The sequence below is a fragment of the Condylura cristata genome, unplaced genomic scaffold, assembly GCF_000260355.1.
Source record: "Condylura cristata isolate star-nosed mole 26May11 unplaced genomic scaffold, ConCri1.0 scaffold00017, whole genome shotgun sequence".
NCBI classification, from domain to species: domain Eukaryota; kingdom Metazoa; phylum Chordata; class Mammalia; order Eulipotyphla; family Talpidae; genus Condylura; species Condylura cristata.
Window position 1 is genome coordinate 5,653,869 of NW_004567118.1, and position 21,188 is coordinate 5,675,056.

Consider the following 21,188-nt stretch of genomic DNA (forward strand, 5'->3'; position numbering starts at 1 on the left):
GGCAGCCCGGCGGGTGGGTCCTGCGCCCCCAGCGCCGGCGCCCCCACGGCCGGCTTGTGCGCCTCCTGCTCTGAGTCGTCGTCGGTGCTGCTGCCCAGTCCCCGCGCCTCGCGCCGCTTCTTCCGCTTGCGGTTGACGGCCGAGATGAAGGAGATCGCCAGCATCTCCCGGGTGTAGGGCTCCTTCCGGGGGGCCCAAGAGCCCTGCGGGAGACAGGCCCATGCGAGTGAGGCCTGGGACTGGGCTGGCGCCCCGGCCCGTGCCTCCCCTCTCAGCCCGGGTCAGAGGGCCAGTCCCACAGACACTCCCCCACCGTCACCCCAGGCGCCACAGGGCCAGCCAAGGCCAGCACAGCAGCAGCACTGACGGTCCTGGACCCGTGTCCTGCAGCGGCACGGCCTCTCTGGAGACTCCTGCTCCCTCTCCCCAGCATCTGAAGCCTCCCTGGCACCCCCTCAGGGCTGGGTCCAGACTCTCAGCTCTTCCCTGTGAGCTGGGGGAGGGGTGCTTAGAGGGTGTAGTGGGGGTGAGGGTGGGTGGGCAGCCCCCCTCCCACGCAGCCAGCCACTTTCGCTCCATTTTCCACATCCACCTCAAGAAACAGCTCTGGTGAGAACAGACCTCCGTGGTGGGCTCGCTGACAGGCCATTTGGCATGCACCACGGGGCTTTGGTCACCAAGCGGGGCCCTCTCCAACGCTGCTCCCCTCACCCGCAAGCCTGCCCCTCCATCCACTCTATTCTGGCCTCTCCAGGGCAACCAGCCCACCTTCTCTTCCCTCTCCCACCACACCCACCACCTAAGCATTTCCACTCCCTGCCAGCACCTTGCCCCCTGACGATCCCCAAGCCCAGATCAAGCCAACCAACTCCGCTGCCAAAAGTGGTTTAAGACTCCACACAGGGGCCTTGCTGGGTTTTGACATTAGGCACTACTGGTATCATAAAATGACTTGGAAAAATTTCCTTCTATTTTCTGGAAGAAATTTTAGAAATTGACTTTATTTTTTCTGAAATGTGTGGCAGCATTTACCAGTGAAAGCACCTGGACTTGGAATTTTCTTTGTTGGAAGGCTTCGAAGTCAATTTCTTTAGTAGGTATTGTACTATTCAGGTGCTCTGTTTTGTTGTTATTTTTATTTTTTTTCTTCTTTAATTTATGCTACATGAACTGGGGGTGTAGGCCAGAGTGTATGTGTGGGGGAATGAGAAGATTTACCAGAGAGAGAGTGGGGAGCAGAACAGGCAGATCTACTGAAACACTCTGCTGAGGGGGCAGTGGGGAGACAGCAGAGGCCTGGCGCGCCATGTGGGTCAGCGCCCTGGCCAGGGATCAAAGTGGCTGGGGCTCATTGGCGGGCTATAGCTTGGCAGTGCTGAGAGGAGGCCCCAGGTGCTCTATGTCTTACCTGAGTTTTGGTAGTTTGAAGCTTTCAAAGAACTATGTCTAAGCTGTTGCATTATGGGCACAGAGTTGTTAACTAATCTGACGGCTCTTTGAATGTCTGCAGCAGCTAGGACGACCCCATTTCTCCCTGACACTGGTCATTTGTGCTGCCCTCTTTTTGCTTTTTACAATCTGGCTAAAGGTTTATCAAGTTTATCCATTTTTTTTTTTTCAAAAACCAGTGTTTGTTTCATTGATTTTCAGAGTTTCATTGATTTCTGCATTTTATCACTTCTTTCCCTCTCTTTGCTCTGGGGTCCCCAAAGACCTGAGTAATTATTATATCTTAAAGAATAATTATGTGTTGTTCGGCCCCTTGATGAGGATAAATCTAACCATCATTTCTAGATAAGAAAGCTGAGGATACACAGAGGTTAAGTAACTCGCCCAGGGTCCCAAAGGCACTAAGAGGCAAGGCTGGGCCTCAAACTCGGACATCTGTGCTTCTAAACACGGGTGACCCTGGCCCTGACCACCCAGCTCCCAAGGCCAGCCATCCTATACCAGGAGCCCCGCAGAGCACTGCCGAGGCCCACGACTGCTCAGTTCGCCTCCGAACCTCGCTGTTTCCCACCACTCTTACTGGTGACCTCAACTTTCGTCATGGCCCAAGTGTAATACTCCCCATTCTCCCAGCCAAGAGGCGCCTTGACCTGAGCAGAGGTGAAGCCTACGGAATTGCCATGGCACTTACCTTGGACTTGGCTGAACTACAGGTGGTAGAATCTATTGGTGAGAAACAGAAGAAAAAAAGAAAGGTGGATCAGGGCAAAGAAAAGGCTGTCTTACCAACACAATTCCCTCTCCTCAAAGGCTTCAGACACCAGGGAGCTGAGAAACCCCAGCTCTCCCCAGGCCCTGGGAACATGACAGGCTTCTAATGTCATTCACTGTGGGACAGGATGGAGCAGAAAATGATGTCAATTGCCACTTCTTTTTGAGGCAGGAAGTGACATCAGGCTGTCAGCCACTGGACCCTCCCTTGCCCAGGATTATGGGCAAGGTTTTATTTTGTTTTGTTTTGTTTTCCTTTGGGGCCTAGTTCCCCTCCCCTCCCTAACTGTCCCTGTTACTCTGAAGCACTGGAGAGAAAATGCCACAGATCAGATGCAGCCCACGAAAACCACAACAGTGAAACACAGCAAATCACAGATGCTCTGGAGAAATGGAGCCCACAGTGTGCACAGAGGTGGGTACCCCCTGACATCCCACCTCCCAACTTCCAGGTCATAAGGAGGAAAAGGGACCACAGGGTGTGGGGCAGACGTGAAGAGGGTGCACACAGGAGGGGGTGCCCTGGTGCCACCTCTAGCCCTAAGTCAGGCTGCCCTTATAGGGCCAGATCCCTGTTTATCACCAGAATTATTAACAAGGTTAAAGTCACGACATCTGTGGGCCTTGGGGCCTACTTCTTTATTATTATTATGGGGGGGGGCGGAGAAGGAACCAGAAACAAGTCCTGGCAGTATCCTGTATAGGACTAGGAAGGGGACAGGCCAATCCAAAGACCTCCTGGGGTCCCATCAGGCAGGTGCGGTTAATCCACACTCTCAGGCAAGCAAGTTAGACGCCTCCTCCCAACTCCCCCCCACCCCCCCCCCCCCCCACAAGGTGAGAAGAGCAGATGGGCCGACCACACAGGACACACACAGGTCAGGGAAGCGGCAGCAAGTGATTAGAAGAGACAGGGGCTCTTGTCTGTCAACCCCACGTCTCCTGGCCCCTGCCCCAGACTTCCTCTTGCAGTGAGGGGAGCTGCAGTCTGCCTCTGTCGGAGGCAAGAAACTAAAGGGAGCTCACCGGAAGGGTGGGAGGAGCTAGTGGCCTAAGGCAAGAGGGGATCTGGCCTATCCTTTGTGGTTGGGGTGCTCTGCTATGTGAGGGTCAGAGCTTGGGAAGCAGGACTTAGGACTGAATGACCAGGGGCTCTTGTTTTAGAAGCAGGAAGACCCAGCCCCTTGAGGCAACTCAGGTAGGAGTTACAGATACAGGGAGGCTTTGAGGGTGACACCACTGGTGTCTGAAGAGGCTGAGTCCTGCTGCCAGCCGAACCCCCCACAGCCTGGCTAAGCAGTGACCCAGCCAAGAACAGAGGAGGATGCTGAGTTTGTGGGACTCAGGGGGCAGCCTGCAGCACACAGGCAACAGAGAGAGGATCTGGCTCCGACCAGTGCCCCTTCCTCCTGAGGAGGGCTGTGGCCAAGCTGCCCGGGAAGCTCTTGACTGGCACAGGTAGCTGGTGTGTAGGGGGGTCCTCACGGGCCCGGGGGCCTGCCCAGCCTTCTTATAATCACCCGCCACTGTTAGTGACCAAGGCCGCGACTCCGCACTGTACCCTTTAAATCTCCAACAGGTCCGCTGGAGGAGAGGAAGGGGAGGAGGGAGGAGGGGCAGGGCCGGGGATGGGAGGAATGCACAGGGGAAGAGGGAGGAGGGGCAGAGGGGTGCAAGAAGAAAAGGAAGAAAAATTAAAAAGAGGAACATGCCCGGAAGAACGGAGCCCGTGAGGAATAAAAAGCTCAGGAAAGAAAACTGACGGAGGGAGAACAAAGCTCCTGCCCAGCCCTGGGGAGGGGCAGCCGAGCAGGAGGGAGGACACGCAGGCAAGCGGGGCCTCCTCAGAGAGGGAGCTGGCCTGCCAGAGCCCAGCCGCAGTCGGGGCAGGACAGCTGGGCATCTGGCCAGAGTCTGGGGCCCTCAGGAGTGCCCACCTCCAGCCGCACCCCGCCCAGGCCCTACACTCACCTGAACCTGGGTCAGCCGGGGGCACTGTCCTGCCAATGTTGGGCAGGAGGTACTCGATGTTGGGGACTGACTGAGGCTCCTTGTCGTCCACAGGGGTCTGCGAACAGGAACAGGGTCAGCCAGCATGCCCCAGGTGATAGGCCCACAGCACAGGGGCTCATCAGGGCAGGTGCATCCTGTCAGGCGCACTCTGGACTGTTCTGTGTCTTTCCACACTGTGATTGAGCCAAGGCTACTCCTCAGCCACATCTCCACCATCAGACGGGACCTTCCTGAGCCTCAGGACCTTCACAAAATGCTGGCAGGTGGGGACGGCCTGTGTTACCGCCTGTGCTATGGGCTTGGTTTCCTCAGGGCGGGGCCTGTGTTTCTCCCCGGGATGAGGGACTGTGAGGGCAAGGACTGTATCTCCCTCAGAGAGGGGACGCCTGAGGAGAAGGTCTACATTTCCTCTGTCGCTCTGGACAAGACATTCCCCTGCTGAATGTCGCTGCTGCCTCTAACACATACCTGGGAGCAAGCCCACTTGGGACCAGACGACCCCTGCCCCTCCCCAGACCACTTCAGCACTTACTCTCTCTCCCTTGTCCTCCTCATCACTGAAGAACCAGTCTGACTGCAGAGGAGACAAAAGGAAGTAAATAGTCAGCGTGGGCAGAGCTGCGGGGAGTCAGGAGACAGCGCTCTGCTCCCCGCTCTGCTCCCCGCTGCTCAGAGGACCCACCCAGGCACAGGTCAGGAGGGGGCGCAGGACGAACGGTGGCCCCTCCCCCTTTTCTCAACACACTCCTGGCTGCTAGAGACACCTAAGAGGGAGGGACACAGGCCCCGGAACCCGCCCCCACAGACTGAGGGACCACAGGGAGAGAAAAGGCTGGGCCCGCGCGGGAGGCCCTGGGCGGCCCCCTCCCGGCTCCTCTCCTCTCCACAGGCGCGGTCTCTGCTGCTCCCTACTGCGCAGGCGGTGGGCTGCAGCGCCACCTAGTGCCAGCCAGCGGGCGGCAGCGGGAAGGCCCTGAGGCTCGAGCGGCGACCGGCACCCAGCGACCACTGGGAAGGCCCACCCCCACCCAGAAAAGGTGTAAAGTTCGGAGGTGTCGGGAGGTCTCCTGGACGGCCGGCATGCAAGAGCTTTCTCATAAGTGCCCAACGGGATAGAAAATAAAAATCCCATTCCAGTATATTTTATGAATTTGAGAATCTTGGAGATAAAACTTTTGAAAAGCTTTCCAAAAAATAAAAACATGTTATTTACAAAGGAATAAATACCTGGTATAATTAGCACATTCAACAGCAGTACATCCAAGAACACCAGGAAGTAATATTTTCAATATGCTGAAGGAATACAATTTGAATCTAGAATTTTGTGCCCTGACAAATTCTCAATTAATTTTGAGCGTGAAATAAAGTTATTTTAAGACATCAGAAAGTTTACTACGCAAAGGCACAGACGACCTCTTATATGTTTTGCCCAAGGTTCTCTCACAAAATCATGGGGAACAATATTCTAGACAAAGGTAACAGACAAGTGACAGGCTGAGGAAAAATATTTTAAGTCAATATCAGGTTATTATGTAGTAGTCCCTATAAAAAGGAACTCTAGGGCCCTCCCTGGTGGCGCAGCGGGTTAAAGCACAGCACAGAGAAGCTTGGGCCACTTCCGCATGAGTTCAATCCCCGCCTGCCCCGGAGGTGACCACATGGCGCAGCAGACCTCTCCCGACCCGCCTGCTGCTCCCCTCAGCAGTGTACTTCGTCAATCTGCCTGTTCTGCTCCCCACTCTGTCTCTGGTGAATCCTCTCACCCTCCGCATCTCTGGCCTGTGCCCCAGTTCTGTACAAATAAATAAATCTTAAAAAAAAAAAAAAGGAACTCTAAAAAATAGCGTTAACATTAAGCCCATCCCCTTCTACTTTGAAAAAATGGGAACTGGCAACACACAAGCCCACGTGTGCAGCTCTAAGACACACAGAGAACAGGTCATGTGCTTCCAGCTGCCCGTCTATTCACAGTAAGGGTATAGCACTGGGCAGAAGAGCACATTAACCTATCAGGGTGGGTCTGTTGGGGCGGGGGTGAGGGACAAGGCGGGGCTGGAGGGAAGGAGGGAAGTGAGAGTTGCAAAGCTGACTGTGACCGGACCGTGTGCCATGAACCTCAGTTTTTATTCTTCATCATCAGCCATCTGACTAATTCAAATAAGAGGCACCGGAAGAGAAGCAAACGAACAAATGAGAGTGAGAGAAACAGATCAAGAGGGATAGAAGTGCAAGATCAGGAGGCAGCAGTCTCAGGTTCTGTTTACTGATCTGTAAAATGGGTGGAGTATGAGTGTCCACTGGAATTGTGGAGAGGATTAAAATGAAGTCCGGGGCACTCCCTGGAGGCTCAGTGGGTTAAAGAGCAGCACCATAAAGCGATGGCAGCCGCTGCAGCACGAGTTCCATCTCCAGGCAGGGAGCTGACACATGGCGCAGCAGACCTCTACTGACCTCCCACTGCTCCCCTCAGCAGTGTACATCTGCCGGTTCTGCTCCCCACTCTGTCTCTGGTGAATCCTTTCACCCCCCGAGCTTCTGGCCTGTACCCCAGTTCTGTATGTATAAATAAAATATCTTTAAAAAAATAAACAACAACTGGAGTGCCATGTGTGAGACATTTAGCACCACACACTAGTGCATGATGGATTAGCTATTAGAATTCGAAGGCGTCAGCTCACACAGATCGATCAGAGGTAGCCTAAGGGAAACTGGTGTTTAGTTCAGATTTGAGGGTATACAAAAGTGCTCCAGATTCCAGTGGCCCCATGGTTTCTGGGAAGAATTCACGCTAGCTCAAGTCATCCTGACTTTTCAAAGGAGGTAAAGAGTGGAGGGGAACAAGCTCAGCCGCTTGCTAGGATGATGCTTGAGTGGGGAAGCCCAGGCTGCCTTCCCAGACCTCAAGAGCAATTCATTCATTCAGTCACTCAACAAACACCGAGCATTGCCTCGCACTGGGCGCAGGCTTGGTGCTGGGAACACACCCACGAAGGAGACAGGTGTGCTGCCCTCCCCCGCCCAGAGGAGGGGCTGCTGTGGGCTGGGGACTCTGCGAGAGAGTAAGTGGACAGTTTGGCCTCCCTTCTCCCTGAAGGCTGCTGTTCCTGACGAGCTTCCAGAGATGTCTCCAAGAGCCACAGGGCCAGCTCCCCTCTCTTCTTTGCTGCCTGCCCCGCTCCCTGGCCAAAGCACATACTCATGGGGGTTCCCTGTTGGGTTGGGGCACTGAATGTCTCCAAGGGAGGTAAGCTTCCACAGACCAAGGCCTCCTCAGGGCCCCTGACACTGCCCAGCAGCGCTGGCCTCACTGACAGCCTGAGGTGTGGGGCCCGGTAGTCCCAATGTTAGGAAGATAATGGGCCACAATGCCCCCTCCTGGGCTCAGCACCCTGACTGTGCACCGCAGTGGGGCAGCAGGCCAGTCAGGCCCTGCCTCGCCTCACTGACCCTGGCCAGCCTCCCTAACTCTGAGTCAGCACGAGGGCATACTGGGAAGCCAGCCGCCCCAGTAGATAGGCAGTAAAACACAGGTTTTGGTCAAGAAGACCTGGCTTAGAGTCCTGGGGCTGGGCCCTCCCTGGTGGCGCAAGGGGTTAAAGCGCAGCACCATGGAGAATATCCGCAGCCACTGCAGCATGAGTTCAATCCCAGGTCAGGGAGCTACCCACATGGCGCGGCAGACCTCTCCTGTCCCACCTGCTGCTCCCCTCAGCTGTGTGTTTGACTAGATCCGCCTGTTCTGTCTCCCACTGTCTCTGGTGAATCCTTTCACCCCCTGCACCTCCGGCCTACACTCCAGGTTTTGTATGCATATTAACAAATAAATACATAAGCAAATAAATAACCTTAAAAAATTTCAGAAATGGAAAATCTGAGGAGTCATAAAAATCCCCCAGCACGCACTCCAGAAGGGGGCGGCGCTGACTTGCTTTGGCTCTGGACGACAAAGACCTTTTACGCCCTCTGCTGGCCGCTCTGTGCTGTCCCCCTTCAAGGACAACAGCAGGACTCCCCAGACCCTGGGCTTTGCCCCTTCCCCTACCTGGGGCATTACCATTTCCTCCCCAGGCGGCAGTGGGCTTCCCCGGGCAGAATCCTGCCCTTGCCCTGCACCTCCCTGCCTGTCTCTCCTCAGGACCAGCTTCTGAGGCACCCCTGCCTTCACCCCTTCTGCTCTCCAGCACAGCGGCACCTTCCCTGACCCTCCTCCCTCTGTCCCCACAGAGACCTAAGGCCTCCTGATCCTCCTGCTGGGACTCGACTTCCCAGGACCACGGGGAGTCTGAGAGCCGTTTCTGATGCTTCTGAGAGGTGTTCACCCTCGCCCAGGGGAGGCGGGCGCACAGGACACCATGTGGACACGGCGGGGACAGCTCTTACGTGCTGGATCAGCGTCTCCACTATCTTGTAGCGGTCGGGCATGTGCGTCACCATGTCCGCCATGTTGTCCTCAGACGTCCTCACCAGTGTTGGCCCAAAAACGAGGGCCAGGTTCCGGGGCTCCATCTGGCCAGAAAGGGCAGCAGGTCATGGCCAACATCCCTGTGAGGGCCAACCTGCAGCCCCAGGCCTCCCTCACCCCAGGGCCCAGGCTGAGGAGTCAGGCCCTCTCCTGCAGGGGTGGACGTGCCTGGCCCGCGGCGCACAGGCCAGCCCCAGCCCTGCTCGCCCAGGTCGCGCAGCTAGGGCGGTGGCTGACCTGCACACCCACCTGTGCCAGCTCTGGGAGAGCCCAAAGTGGGGGCCCACTGTGGGGGTCCCCGGCTATTTTAGCACCGGGAGAAATCCTACAGCCCTTCTCATTTCCCCCACTGCAGAACCAGAAGATACTTATTGGGAAAACTGAATACAAGGGATTTGGGCTAGATCAGAAGACAGGTGTCCGTTAGACACAGGGGACAGTGGCTCTCTGCGTCTGGAAATTCCTTGGGGTGAGGCTCTGGCTGGCACATCAGGTGGGGTGGGGTGGAGATTATCTGGGGTTTGGAGGAGCCCCGCGTGCTTCCCTCCCACACACCCTCATGGCGGCCACCTACTTTGTTTTTCTCAGAGTGATCAGCAATGGTCTTCAGGTGACCCACAAGGAACTTGAGCGTTTCATAGTAGTGTCCAGGGAGATCCCGGATCTGGGCGGGAAAAAGAAGGGCACAGATTGTGATGGTGCCTCCTCCCACCACACCCGGAGACTTCCCCACTGGGGCCTGAATCTATGCCCTAAGGGGCACCCTTGTATATCCAGGAGGAGAAAGGGAGGCCCAGAGTGGACACAGGCCTCCGCAAGGTCACGGAGGGTACTGGGGACACGGGTACCCATGCCCTCCCGCCTCCTGCCCCCCTTTTGCCTAACCGCCTCTGTCCTTCCTTACCAGCTTCCGCAGTGTCTTCATCCGCTCCCTCGAGTCTTCGATGCGATTGGCCTCGATGAAGTCGTTGTATTTGTCTAGAACACAGTGATGGCTCTTTAGAGGGGCAGGAGGCAGCCCCTTCTCCCACTCCCAGGGAGGGGGCTTTCGGGCAGAGAGGCCCAGTGGGGTCCGTGTTTTGAGCTCATGCTGTTCCGCTTTCCGGGGGCTTGTGTCTGTGTGACTGACCCCAGCACAGCGGCACTGGGGTGCACCTGCGGAGGCAGGTGTGTTCCTTGGGGAAGAAGCAGGACCTACGCAGCAGGCAGGTCTGCAAAAGGGGGCCTGGCCCATGGCCAGACAAGGCCACCACAAGGCCGCCCGAGAAAGGTATCTAGAAAGAAGGGACCTTTGAGCCTCCTGACACCCCTCTTCCCTGTGTCAGGACCCCCTGGCTCCCTCCAGAGTCCACAGGGGATTTAAAAAAATAGGGTGTGATAAGTTCATTCTAAAATCTATCTAGATGAGTACACACACACGGAGGGCCCAGGAAGTTTAAGGAAGAATGAGAGGTGGGCGAGGGGTTGTGGCCCACCAGTCGTCACACATGAACATCTTCCCAGTACAAGACGGGGCAGCCGAGGTGGCAGGGGACCAGGGGAAAGGCGAAAAGCCCGTGAGCTCTGAGCAGGCCAGCGGGAGGGAAGCTAACGGTCTCCACGGGGGCCAAACCCACTTCCAGTTCATGCAGCACATAAACTTAACTGCAGGCAGCGTCAAGGAAAAACGTTATTAAAATCTCGGGGAAAAGGAGAACATGCTTTTAAATCATGAGGCCATTGTCTGCGCGGGGTGCCGAGTCCATTAAAGCCACAGTAAGAGCTCTGACTACAAGTTAAGTCAGCGTTTCCATTTCTACCTGAAAAGGTCGAAGGCAAAAGCCAGGCCAGCAGCAAATATCTGCAAACACTAACACAGGGGCTGCACCTGTGAGGGACCGGCGCTCGAGCAAACGAGGTCTGAGAAGAAACCGACCACCCAGCAGAAAACCGCCTGGTGGGACCTGGCGGCGGCAGGGCCCGGCAGAGCCCACAGCAGTGAAGGGACAGCCGGTCCCAGCGGTGAGGGCACAAACGAAAGCCACACGGGAGCCCACCGCCCTGGCCTGATTAGAAAAGTGCAAAACCGTAACAGCATCCAGGGCTGCGGGGTGTGGGTGGGGCGTGAACTCGGCGCAGCACGACACTGGCCTTGGAGAGTGCCCGCCGGCCCCACGCCGCTTTACTGTTACCAGCAAAAACATGAATGCAGCCTCAGTATCCACCCCCAGGGGAGCCAGGAGAGCAAGCGCCTCTGAGTGACCAGCCCGCTTCGGCTCAGAGCGCCGAGAGAGAGGGCTGGCCCCGAGCCTCCCACCGGCCGGGAGGCCACTGAGCACGGCTCTTCCCGACACCACCGGTGACGGCTGGTCGGTGGCCTGAAGTAAGGCCCGGTGGGAATCTTTTGGAAATGGGGAGATGCTACAGATCGAGGCTTTTCCCCTAGAGAGCCAGATGCTGAACATTTGTGGACAAACCGTTGGACTCTCCAGGCTCCACGCCTGGAGTGTTCCTGGGGTGTCTTTACTCTGCAAATAAGAGGGTCCAGGAGGAAACATCGGATTGTTAATAAGCAGCTTAGCAAATAATCAAGACTGGGCTCAGACTATCACCTGTGTGACCTTGGGGGAAGTCACTGAACTGCTTTGGACCTCAGCTTCCTCATCTGTAGGTCCTCACTGATATTCGTACCTAGCTGGGGGAGTCATTGTAAGGTGTGGCGCTCGGCATACAGTAAATACTCAGAAAGTGTCAGTATGACCTCGGGGACAAGAGTGGGAGAAACTTGTGTGTTTACCGGATTCATTTCTGTACCAGGTTTTTTTATATGCGTGGGTTTCTTTTGTATTAACATGGGAAAAAAAAGTAAAATTGATAAACCAAATTCTACGTGATCTGAGGGTGCATCAAAGACAGGAGCCCCTCCTCCCCGCACCCCCACGTCCACCCCTACTCACCATCCGTGAAAAGAGGCTCGGGCAGCTTTCGGAAGAAGGACTTGAGCAGGCTGCTGATCACGTTGAGGTCTTGCCAGCGCTGGGGAGGGAGTACAGGCCTCAGGATAGGGACCCCCAGGGGCCCAGACCCTCCCTCGGGCCCAGGGCAGCCTGCCCAGCCCAGGTGCCCTTCCTGGGATGCCCTCAGCACACCCTCGCCCCTGACCACATGGCCCCTCCCTGCTCCAGTCAGCCTGCTGGGCGCCAACATTTGCACCGGGCACTTATGTTGCTACGCCTGAGCGGGAACTGGGGGGGTCAGTGGAGAGAGAGCCCAGCCTCCAGGTTGGTCGAAGTTCCTGCCTCCCAGTGATGCCCATGTAGTGAAGGTCATTCTCAGGCCAAGACTCCTTTTCTTCCCCCACACCCCCTAAGCAGCCATGACATAGCAGCTTCTCACTGGCGCCTTCCTGACTCAGGCCCTCTGCACTTGACCATTCTCCGCTTGGGCCCCCCACCCCTTCATGTGACTGTCCTCTCTTCCAGTCTAAACATCCCTGGAGAGGTCTCCCCCACCGCACAGAAAGCAGCCACACTGCTGTCACCTGTCTCAGGTCTGGCGGCTCCTTCACAGCCCACCTGTCATCACCCTGTCATCGCCACAGGCCTTTGTTTCTGGGTGCCTGCCTCTCTCCCTGGGGGGCGGGATCCTGTCTGCCTCCACCCTCACCCCTCCCCCAGTGTTCTTCTCACCTGCCTAGCTGTTAGCTTGGCACTTAAATGGTCTGAATCAATAGTTCTCACCCGGGGTCCCGTCCTGCCCCAGGGCCATTTAGCAATGACTGGAGTCCCTTTGGTTTTCACAGGTGTGGGGGCAGAGGGGAACTGGCATCTAGCAGATAGAGACCAGGTGTCGCCACCCTCCTCCAGGGCACAGGACAACCTCCCACAGTAAAGAATCATTCTGCCCCAAATGCCAAGGGTGAGAAACTGGTCTATGTAAATGGGTGTCAAATACAGAGTGGCATTCTCCGTTGTGTCCACCAGGGGGCGCCACCACCCTGCCCAAAGTCCAGGACACTTGCTAGGAAATGCCCAGAACAACTCAGGCCCGGGAAGCAACTCAGCACCCACCACTAGGATTCCGGAGCCCACAATATACAGGCTCAGTACAAGGGGCCCACTGCTTAATGCCAGGGCATCCCCCAAACATGCCCTCCCCAGAGGCTTGACAGGCGTTAAGGTTCACTGGCACACACTTCCAGCACACCTGACCAATGGCAGGGCTGAGACAAAACCACACCCTACGCACGCCCCGACTCCAGGTGAGGCCGGGCACATCCCCACCCTACCCTGCACCGCCTCGTCTGCTCAGCCTATCCCAAACCCGGGTTGTGGGCCTTTCTCACCTCCCAGCTGCCTTGACACCACCTCTGTGCAAATAACTGCCTTCCTGCTCTCTCCTTGCCCTTCTCTCCTGACCACTCCACCCCCAGGACATGCCCCTTGCTCTCCCCAGACAGCAGCCCCACTCCCGTCTCAGCTCCATGCCCCAGCCTGACCCCACGCCCACTCTCCAGTCCACTCTCAATTCAGTGCCTGATTACACCATCACACCCATGTGGGAGGCTTAACATCACCCCAAATCCAGTGGGGCCACTATCTGATGCATCTTGCCTCACTGACCTACTCCCCAGTTTCTGCCAAGGGCAGCCCGGCTCAGACTCTGACTCCGCGCAGCCATGCAGCCCCCTTCTCCGGCTTCCTTGGGACCACTGCACCCTCCTGACCCCGCACTTCCAGTGTGCCCCTTCTCCCTGGACCCCCGCGCAGGGCCTCCCTCACGATGTCCTGAAGGTGACCCTCCTCAAGCCCCACTCTCCTTTAGGGCCCCCAACTGCTGAGCTCTTGAAGCCTTCCGCTGCATCAGGCCAGCTCCGTCCACGGCCAGGGCTCCCCTCCTGCGGCTAGCCCAAGGTGGGGGTCCGTTCTCTGTCCCCACGTTTAGATCTTCGTCTGGGATTTTGGGAAATGCCACATCACCTGCCTGGACAACCCTCCTACCCCTCCTGTTCTTTTCCTTCAGAGTCCAGTGCTCAAGGCCACCGGGCTCTAGCCCTCAGCACCTTCTCCCAGCCCCTTCACTCCGTGTGGCCATGGCAGACCCGCCCTCTCTCGTGTCTGGGCCACCTAATCTCCCCGTTTTCCCGGGGTGGGAAGCCTGGTTCGTGTGTCAAACGAGCTGGCTCGTGTGTCCACAGGCTTCACGACATGCCGCCGTGGAACGCCACGGTCCACAGGGCCCTTCCCGGAACCTCTTGCCAGCAGAGCCCCTTTCATCGAACAGAATCACGCGTGAAAGCCCAGCAGGGCGGAAAGAGCTAGGCGGGGCTGCTCTCGTGCAGACAAGGCTGGGGCACCTGGCTTGCCTGCCTTCAGCACCTCAGGGACCCCCAGGGTCAAGGACCACAGGCCCTGCTCTGAGCTCCCAAGTGAGGTGGCCTTGCCGAGCCTCTGTCTCCCAGGTCAGCTGCTTCTTCCCCGAGGCAAACCGCTCCGGAAGCCACTCGCCTGGAGTGGGCAACGCGAGCCCGCAGCCTGTGTTCATGTGGCCTTTGAGCCGAGATTGGTCTTTACATATTTAAAGGTTGTGAAGAAAAAGGAGGAGGAGGAAGTGAAGGGAGGGGCGGGGATAGAGGCAGCAGAAGCTACATGTAACCAAAGCCTAAATATTTACTGCCTGGCCCTTCACAGAGACGACGCCTTGTCGCTGGCAAACTCGGGCGTCTGTGTCTTGCCCCAGCGGCCCCCTCCGCCTGGAATGACTGCTCCCCGCAAGGCCCCAAGCTGCTGCCTTCTCGCCTCGGCTTCGGGGCCCCGGGCCGGGCGGCCTCTGCCTTCCAGGTCTCCGCGGATGCCCCGCCTGGAGCTGGCCTGCGGGGCAGGTCCTGTCCTGCCCATCTTGGGGCCCCGGGCCGGCGCTGGGCACGTTGCCAGGCACGATGAAGGCTGTGACACACGACACAGGCGGAGCACCCCATGCCACCTCAGCCTCCCCTCCATTGCCCCCCCGTGGGACCCACCTCATCCTGCAGGTTGATGTCCCCGGGCCCCCGGTTGAGCTGCTCCTGCAGACTGGACACCACCGCGTTGTTGCCTGGCACCCGGTAAATGCCCGTGGACTCCAGGCCCCGCGCCTCCACGATGCGGCAGCAGGCAGCCACGATCAAGGGGACCCGCTGGGGACACACGGCAGGCACGTCAGGGAGGCCAGGGCAACGTCCCCAGCAGAGGGCCAGCAAGTGGGCTGAAGAGCCACCGCTGCCCCCAGGAGCCCCATGGGGGGGGGGGCAAAGGCCTCGGCCGCCCCAGGTCGGGGACTGGAGTCACACCAAAGCCTGCCAGGGTCTGAGAAGGAGCGCCGGTGGGGGGCAGCAATGCTGGGCTCAGGCTCAGCTCTGAGCCCCTCGGCAGACACAGGCCTGAGACCCTCTCAGCTGGGCTGTCAGACAAGGTGGGGGCTGGTTCCCAAACCCCTTGCTTCTCTGACCCTCTGTGCCTTGGCCACCGGCCTCCCTGCTTGCTCTGGACTATGGTGGGGACCCACCTGGTTCTCTGTGGCTGGCTGGCACTCCTCCAGCCGGACCCCAAACGCCCTCGGGGTGGCCTTCTTGTTCTTCTTGATGATGTTGATGCCCCAGGGAGTTCTGGAGGTGGAAGCACTGTCATCTGGGGTGGGGGAGCCGACAGAGTCAGAATGAGCTGGGCCTGGGAGGAGGGGAGGCAGCAGCCCCCCTTGGTCACACACACCCACACCCTGCTCGCACATGTCTGGATATATGGGGGCTCCATCAGAGAGGCAACCGGGGTGCCGAGGGCTGATGAGAACTGACATCCCCAGAGAGAAGGCTGATGGGACGCATGTGTTTATCTCGGGAGAGAAGCCTCCGTCACGCAAGGACTTGGACGTGGCCTCCAGGCTCACTGCTGGCAACCAAAGGGAAGAATTTCTAAGAGCCAAAAGTGTGTGAAGATGGAAAAGGCTGCTCCTGGAAGGATGGGCCTCCCCAGGGACGGGAGGACGACACAGCAGGCCTGTCCTGGAGGGGACCCAGGCCCGGGACCCCGAGGGCGGCCCACGCCCCCAGGCCACCTTACGGACAGACATGCCAGGGTAATCCTGCTCACACTCACAGGCACACGCCCTCCCCGCCTGTGCAGAGACCCACAGGGCTGACGTGTGTCACGCCCACCACACAGGCCAGGCATGCGCACATGCGTGTGCACCTGCTCCAGAGTCACTCCGCAGCAGCCATTTCCCTACCCTTGCTCCCTGCGGGCTGGTCCTGCGTCCTGAGGCCACGGGCTGCACTCTGCTTGAGGAACTCAGACTTGAGGCCCCCTAGGCCACGAGAGCCTTTGGGGGAAGAATCGGCTTTGGCCCCAGAGCTATGGCTGCATAAAAACAGGGGAAGAGAGCGGTCACCATCTGATGAGACCCAGCGTGCCCCTACCCACACACCATTTTCAAGCACCCCTGTACCCCCGAAGCCGTCCCTTCATGCTCTTCCAGGGACCGAAGGCCTCAGGGCCCCTGCCGGCCCTCCTGCCCCCAGCAGAGGATGACCCCACGGAGGCCTCTGCCTGCAGTGTCCCACCCCACATGGCCAGGACTGTTCCATGAGGACCCAGCCTCACCTCACTTTGCGATAATCATTAAGCTTCTTGCTGATCAGAGCTTGGTTGGCACAGCCGGGGTCCTAGAGCAGGAGAAGAAGAGAGAGCAGACCGGTCAGTGATCACAGCCCACCTGCACAGGCTCACCCCAGCTTCCGCCCTGCCTCCCCTCTCCTCCAGCTGGAGGGCACAAACCCTGGAGCGAGAAAGACCAGAGCTGGACTCCTGAGCCCCCCTCACCAGCTGTGTGACCTTGGGTAATCCACTTAGCCTCTCTGAGCCTCAGTCTCCTCAGAAGTAACTTGGGGAGATAACATGGCAACCTCAGGGTTGGGGTGCAGAATAATGCACAGAGCTCTCAGCACAGTCCTGGCAGTGCACAGCGACTGCAATGATGGAGGTGACTTGGGACCCCCCCACCACCCCGGCCATTCTGTACTGGCACACCCAGGCCTCTCAGAGCAGGGGCCCCTGATTGCAGGCACGTCCTTCCCATCACCAGGAAAGACAACACCCTGGAGGCCAGTGCCTGGTCAGCAAGAGACGGGGTTCTCAGCCAGAGCGGCTGTGGCCCGGAGGCGATGCACCCCTCTCCCCACGCCGGAGCAGGCATGGGCCTGGCCGGCCGGCCCTCTGAACTCTTGGCAGACCAGCCCCCACGCCTGGGACCCCCACAGCTTGGCGTCAGCAGCACCGCAGAGATGCGGGCTCCAGCGCAGGGCGGTGCCACCGCTGCCAGAGGGCGCGCCACTGACAATCCTCCCACGCCCGTGCCAAGGCCTGGCCCAGCCCCTGCCGCCTGCTGCCAAAGGCCAAGCCTCCTGGCCAGCAACCAAGGTCAACATGTTCGTGCCCCTGCGGACAGGCCAGCCCTGTCGGAGGGTCAGGGCGGCTCTGGCACGAGGGCCACGCTCGGGGCTGGTCCCCAGGAGGCCCGGCCTCCCACCCCTCGAGCGAGACGCCGGCGAGGCCGCCGGAGCCGACCTCTGCGCCAACGGCCGTCACGCAGTCACAGCAATGACGACTGCTGACCCTCGAGTCCCTGCTGCCACTGCCGGCCGGGCACACCGGCGCTCCGCAGCCACTGGGGTGCACCGGCCCTTAGCACCACCCCGGAGGCGCCCCGGGGCCCTGGGTGCGGAGGACGCTGAGGCTCAGAGGGGCAGGGAGGGTCACTGCGGGGCGGGCTCGGGTCTGCTCTGGCCGCTGGCTCCTCGGGCCGGGCCCGCCCTCACCTCGCCCTCGGCCCTGCTGTTCTCCCGGATCGCTCTGATCCAGCCCAGCATGTCATCCCGGTCCTCAGCCTGAAAGAGATATTCACAGAAGTCAGCGGTGGTCAGCCGGAACACGTGCCTCCTCTTGGTCTCGCTGTAGGAGATGTCCACCAGGCAGGAGCCGATGCAGACGGGCGCCGCCTCGTCCTCACCTGCGACGGCCGCCGCCGCCCCCGCCGCCGCCGGCCCGGGCTCCCGCCGCTCCTTGCTCAGGGAGAGCGAGCGCGCCCGCAGCGCGGCGTACACCCGCTTCCACTGGCGCAGGCCGCCGCCCGCTTTCTGCAGGGAGACACGGAGAGGGAGAGACGGGGGGTGTGAGCGCCCGGCTGCGCCGCCCCAGGCCGGGGCTGTCGAGCTGCAGACACTGGCCTGGCGGAGGCCGCCGCCCGCAGAGGCCCTGCCGCAGCCTCGCGGCCCCCACCCATCGCGCGCACCCTCCGAGCTCGCCCTGGGAGGCCGCCGCCGCTCCCACGCCTCCACGTCACGCCTCCACGTCAGCACCCCCACTCGTCAGCACCCCGACTCTTCGGCCCTGGCGGCGCTCCTCGCTCGCTCGGAGACCAGCTAGGAGGGCAATCGAGTCCCCCAGCACCGCCCACCTTACAAAAGACCCTCGGAAAGCCCCTGCCGGGCCCTCACACTGCACCCTTTCACCCGCAAAGCTGGCCAAGAGTTTCCCCCTGCTCTCCCCACTTCTTTGCTCCCCCTCAACTCTCCACTCAGCATCACCCTTGACCGGAAGTGGCTCTCAAGGTCACCCAGGCCGCCAAGTTGCTGAAGCCAGGGGCTGCTCCCTGACCCCTCCTGGACCTCCAGAGGATCTGAGGGGCCCTTCCCTCTCCAAACCCTCTCTGCGCATCGCATCAGGGACTCCAAGGCCCCTGTTTACCTCCTCCCCCTCCAGCTCCTTTCCCGGTCCCTCCGCTGGACGCCCTCCTGGACAGTGTCCACACCATCTCCTCTGGAACAGCTCACCCCCAGAGACATTTGTCTGGAAATTATTTCAGTTTTCGTACGGGAGGAAGTGCTTTGACATCTGGTGGCCAGAGGTCGAGCACTGCTAGCCCCTCGGTGGCCAGGGCAGCCCCCACAACAGACTCATCCGCCCTCACACACCCACAGAGCTGAGGTTGGCCTGTGCCCCGAAGGAGCTGGAGCCAGGGCTCAGTGCGGACCCCTCTCCCGCTGCGACCTCCCTCGGGACATCACCCACGCCTGGGGCCCCGGTCCTGTCCATGTGCTGATGGCGATTCCCAGCAGCGTCCCTGGCCCGGCCCTTCCCAATCCGGGCCTGTCCCTCCCAATGCCTGCTCGGCGTCTCCTTGCGCGCCCCGGGCACTTCACAGGCTGCCTGCTCACCCGGGTACTTGATTTTCACCATCAAGCCTGCTCTCCGGTCCCCACCCCCATCTTTTCCAGCAGTAAATCTGACAGTTGCTCAGAAACCTGGGAGTCGGTGGCCGACGCCTCCCTTTTCCTCCACCCTTGACATTCAACCCATCAGGAAGTCACAGCTGTTCTGCTTCCTAAGTGTCACCCGTCTCAGTCCCTCCCGCCCCACCCTTGTCCACCCACCAGCACTTCTCGCCTGGACAACTGCACAAACCTTCCCATCTCCTTGCCTCCTGCACCCAGCAACTGCAACCACCCCTCAGGGGCGTCACTGGGGCCAGCCCTCGCCCCTCCGCACCCTCCCGGGGCTCCCACTGCCCTGGGGACCAAGTCCAGGGTCTTCCGCCACCGGGCTCCTGCCTCTCTCCAGCCCGTCTCGTCCTCTCCTCCTTCCTCACTGGTCGCCCGCAGGCCTTTGAGGGCACGGGCAAGCCCACCTTCCTCGGGGCCTTTCACTGCTGCCCTGCGCCCAGAGCGCCTTCTCTCACCTCCTCCTTCTTCAAACGTCACCTGCATCACCTCCTCAGTGAGGCCATTCTATTTTTTTCCTTAAACGCGCTCCCAATTCCTTTCTACTGGTAGACAGCCAACACCCTGTTCCTCTCCCCAAGTGCTCGCTGAATGTCAGCTTGCGCTGGCCGTAGCTCTCCAGAAAACGGTAAGCTCCTGCAGGGAAGGAGGGGGCCTGTCTGTCCTCTCACATCCAAAGCTCAGGCCTCACAGGCGGAGGAAGTGCCCGTGACTGAGTAGGTGACTAGAAGTCCGGGCACCTGAGGCCAGTGCTCCATTGCCCCATCGGAAGGCTCCCGGCTCCACACCCAGCGTGAGCCCCGCCCTCAGCACGAGCCAGATGAGGAGAGCCAGGGGCCAGCAGCACCCCAGACCTGCTGGGCAGGGAGGGACATCCAGAGCAGGAGACAGCAGGGCCCCGTAGGGGCGTTACCATCTGAGAGAGGTGGCCCGGGTGCCCCTCTGAGACGAGCCAGCTAGGAGACCATGCCACCGTGGCAGCAGCGTCCCTGCTGATAGCGAGGCGGGCACTCAGGACGATGGACAGACCAAGGCCTGGAGGGGCCTGACCCCTCTCCTGAGTCCCAGACCGCAGCACTGAGGGGCAAGTGGAATCAGGTTTTTTCCCACAGGAGTGGCCAGTGAGCAGGAGCGACCAGCTCATCCTCCTGTGGAGGAAGCTCTCCGGCTGGGCTGCAGAGGTCCCGAGGGCTGGGAGACAGGCCCCTGGGTGCCAGGGGTCTGCAGGTCTCGCCGGGGCCTCCCAGGGGCTCAGAGCTTGGGCAGGAAGAGTTTGTCCACACCTGGCTCTCTTTGCCCAAACCTCCTCTTCCAGTGTCGGGAGGCTCCGAAGGGGGCCCATCTCCCACCCCCTTGCAGACCAAGCTGGGAACCCGTGACCCCGCTTCCAGTGTGCGCTCACCTCCCAGCCCAGACCTTCCTTCCCCTGAATCTCTCTCTAAGTTGTCCTCCCTTGGCCCCACACCACGACCAGGTCCCAGGTCCCGTCCTCGCTCACCCGGACAACAGCAGTGGCAACCCTTCCTCCTGGGCTTGCCCCCACTGAGAGGCCCGGCGTGCGGGGCAGGCGCCCCTCAGCTCCCACTCTTCCTTGGCCCCCAGCCTCAGGCTCCCCCGCCACATGCGGCGCCCCCAACTCCCCGTGGCAGAGTCCTGCCCCATAGCTGTTATGCAACATGGTTACTCTGCTCATGGGAACAGGGCAGGCAGGACTGGCACTACCCAGAATCTCAGCCCAGAATCTCGAAGCAGAGCAGGCGGGTCCCTGTTCTTCCAGCACAGGGAGGAGGCAGGACATTGCTGGCCCCGCCTGGAGCGCGCACCTCACCTCACCCTCGCCCTGGCCCTGGCAGGAGAACTGGGTTGTCCGCATCTCACAGATCAGAACAGTGAGGCGCAGAGATAAAGCGGTTGCCCAAAGCTTGAAGTTTGAAAGTCACTAGGCAGCACCTTCAAGTCTACCTGATGGCAAAGTTACATTCTTTCTAGGCGCAAGACCACTAGAAGGAAGGGGGATTCCAATAGCAGCAGTAAGCAGAAGAGTGGAACCCCCTTGTCAGGTGCTGGGCAAAGCCTTCACTCAGACCATCTCTCAGTCCTCACAACAGGCATGGGCGCTAAGGAAGACCTGTTATTAGCTTCATTTACAGAAGAGGAAACTGAGTCATGGGCAGGTGAGTCACCTGCTCCCCCAGCAACTAAAGG

General features: G+C 59.5%; 1 protein-coding gene across 1 annotated transcript in view; it reads right to left on the minus strand.

The window, feature by feature from the left end:
• ARHGAP23 (Rho GTPase activating protein 23) overlaps positions 1–21,188 on the minus strand; it is a 61,416-nt gene that overhangs the window by 5,365 nt on the left and 34,863 nt on the right. Inside the window, exons 12-24 of the mRNA XM_012726049.1 lie at positions 17,523–17,840; positions 16,309–16,370; positions 15,935–16,065; positions 15,218–15,339; positions 14,694–14,849; positions 11,632–11,710; positions 9,600–9,673; positions 9,270–9,359; positions 8,614–8,739; positions 4,766–4,807; positions 4,192–4,288; positions 2,141–2,172; positions 4–203 (exon numbers count right to left, since the gene is read on the minus strand). Coding sequence (XP_012581503.1) covers positions 4–203; positions 2,141–2,172; positions 4,192–4,288; positions 4,766–4,807; positions 8,614–8,739; positions 9,270–9,359; positions 9,600–9,673; positions 11,632–11,710; positions 14,694–14,849; positions 15,218–15,339; positions 15,935–16,065; positions 16,309–16,370; positions 17,523–17,840 — 1,529 coding nt within the window. The remainder of the gene's footprint in view (positions 1–3; positions 204–2,140; positions 2,173–4,191; positions 4,289–4,765; positions 4,808–8,613; positions 8,740–9,269; positions 9,360–9,599; positions 9,674–11,631; positions 11,711–14,693; positions 14,850–15,217; positions 15,340–15,934; positions 16,066–16,308; positions 16,371–17,522; positions 17,841–21,188) is intronic.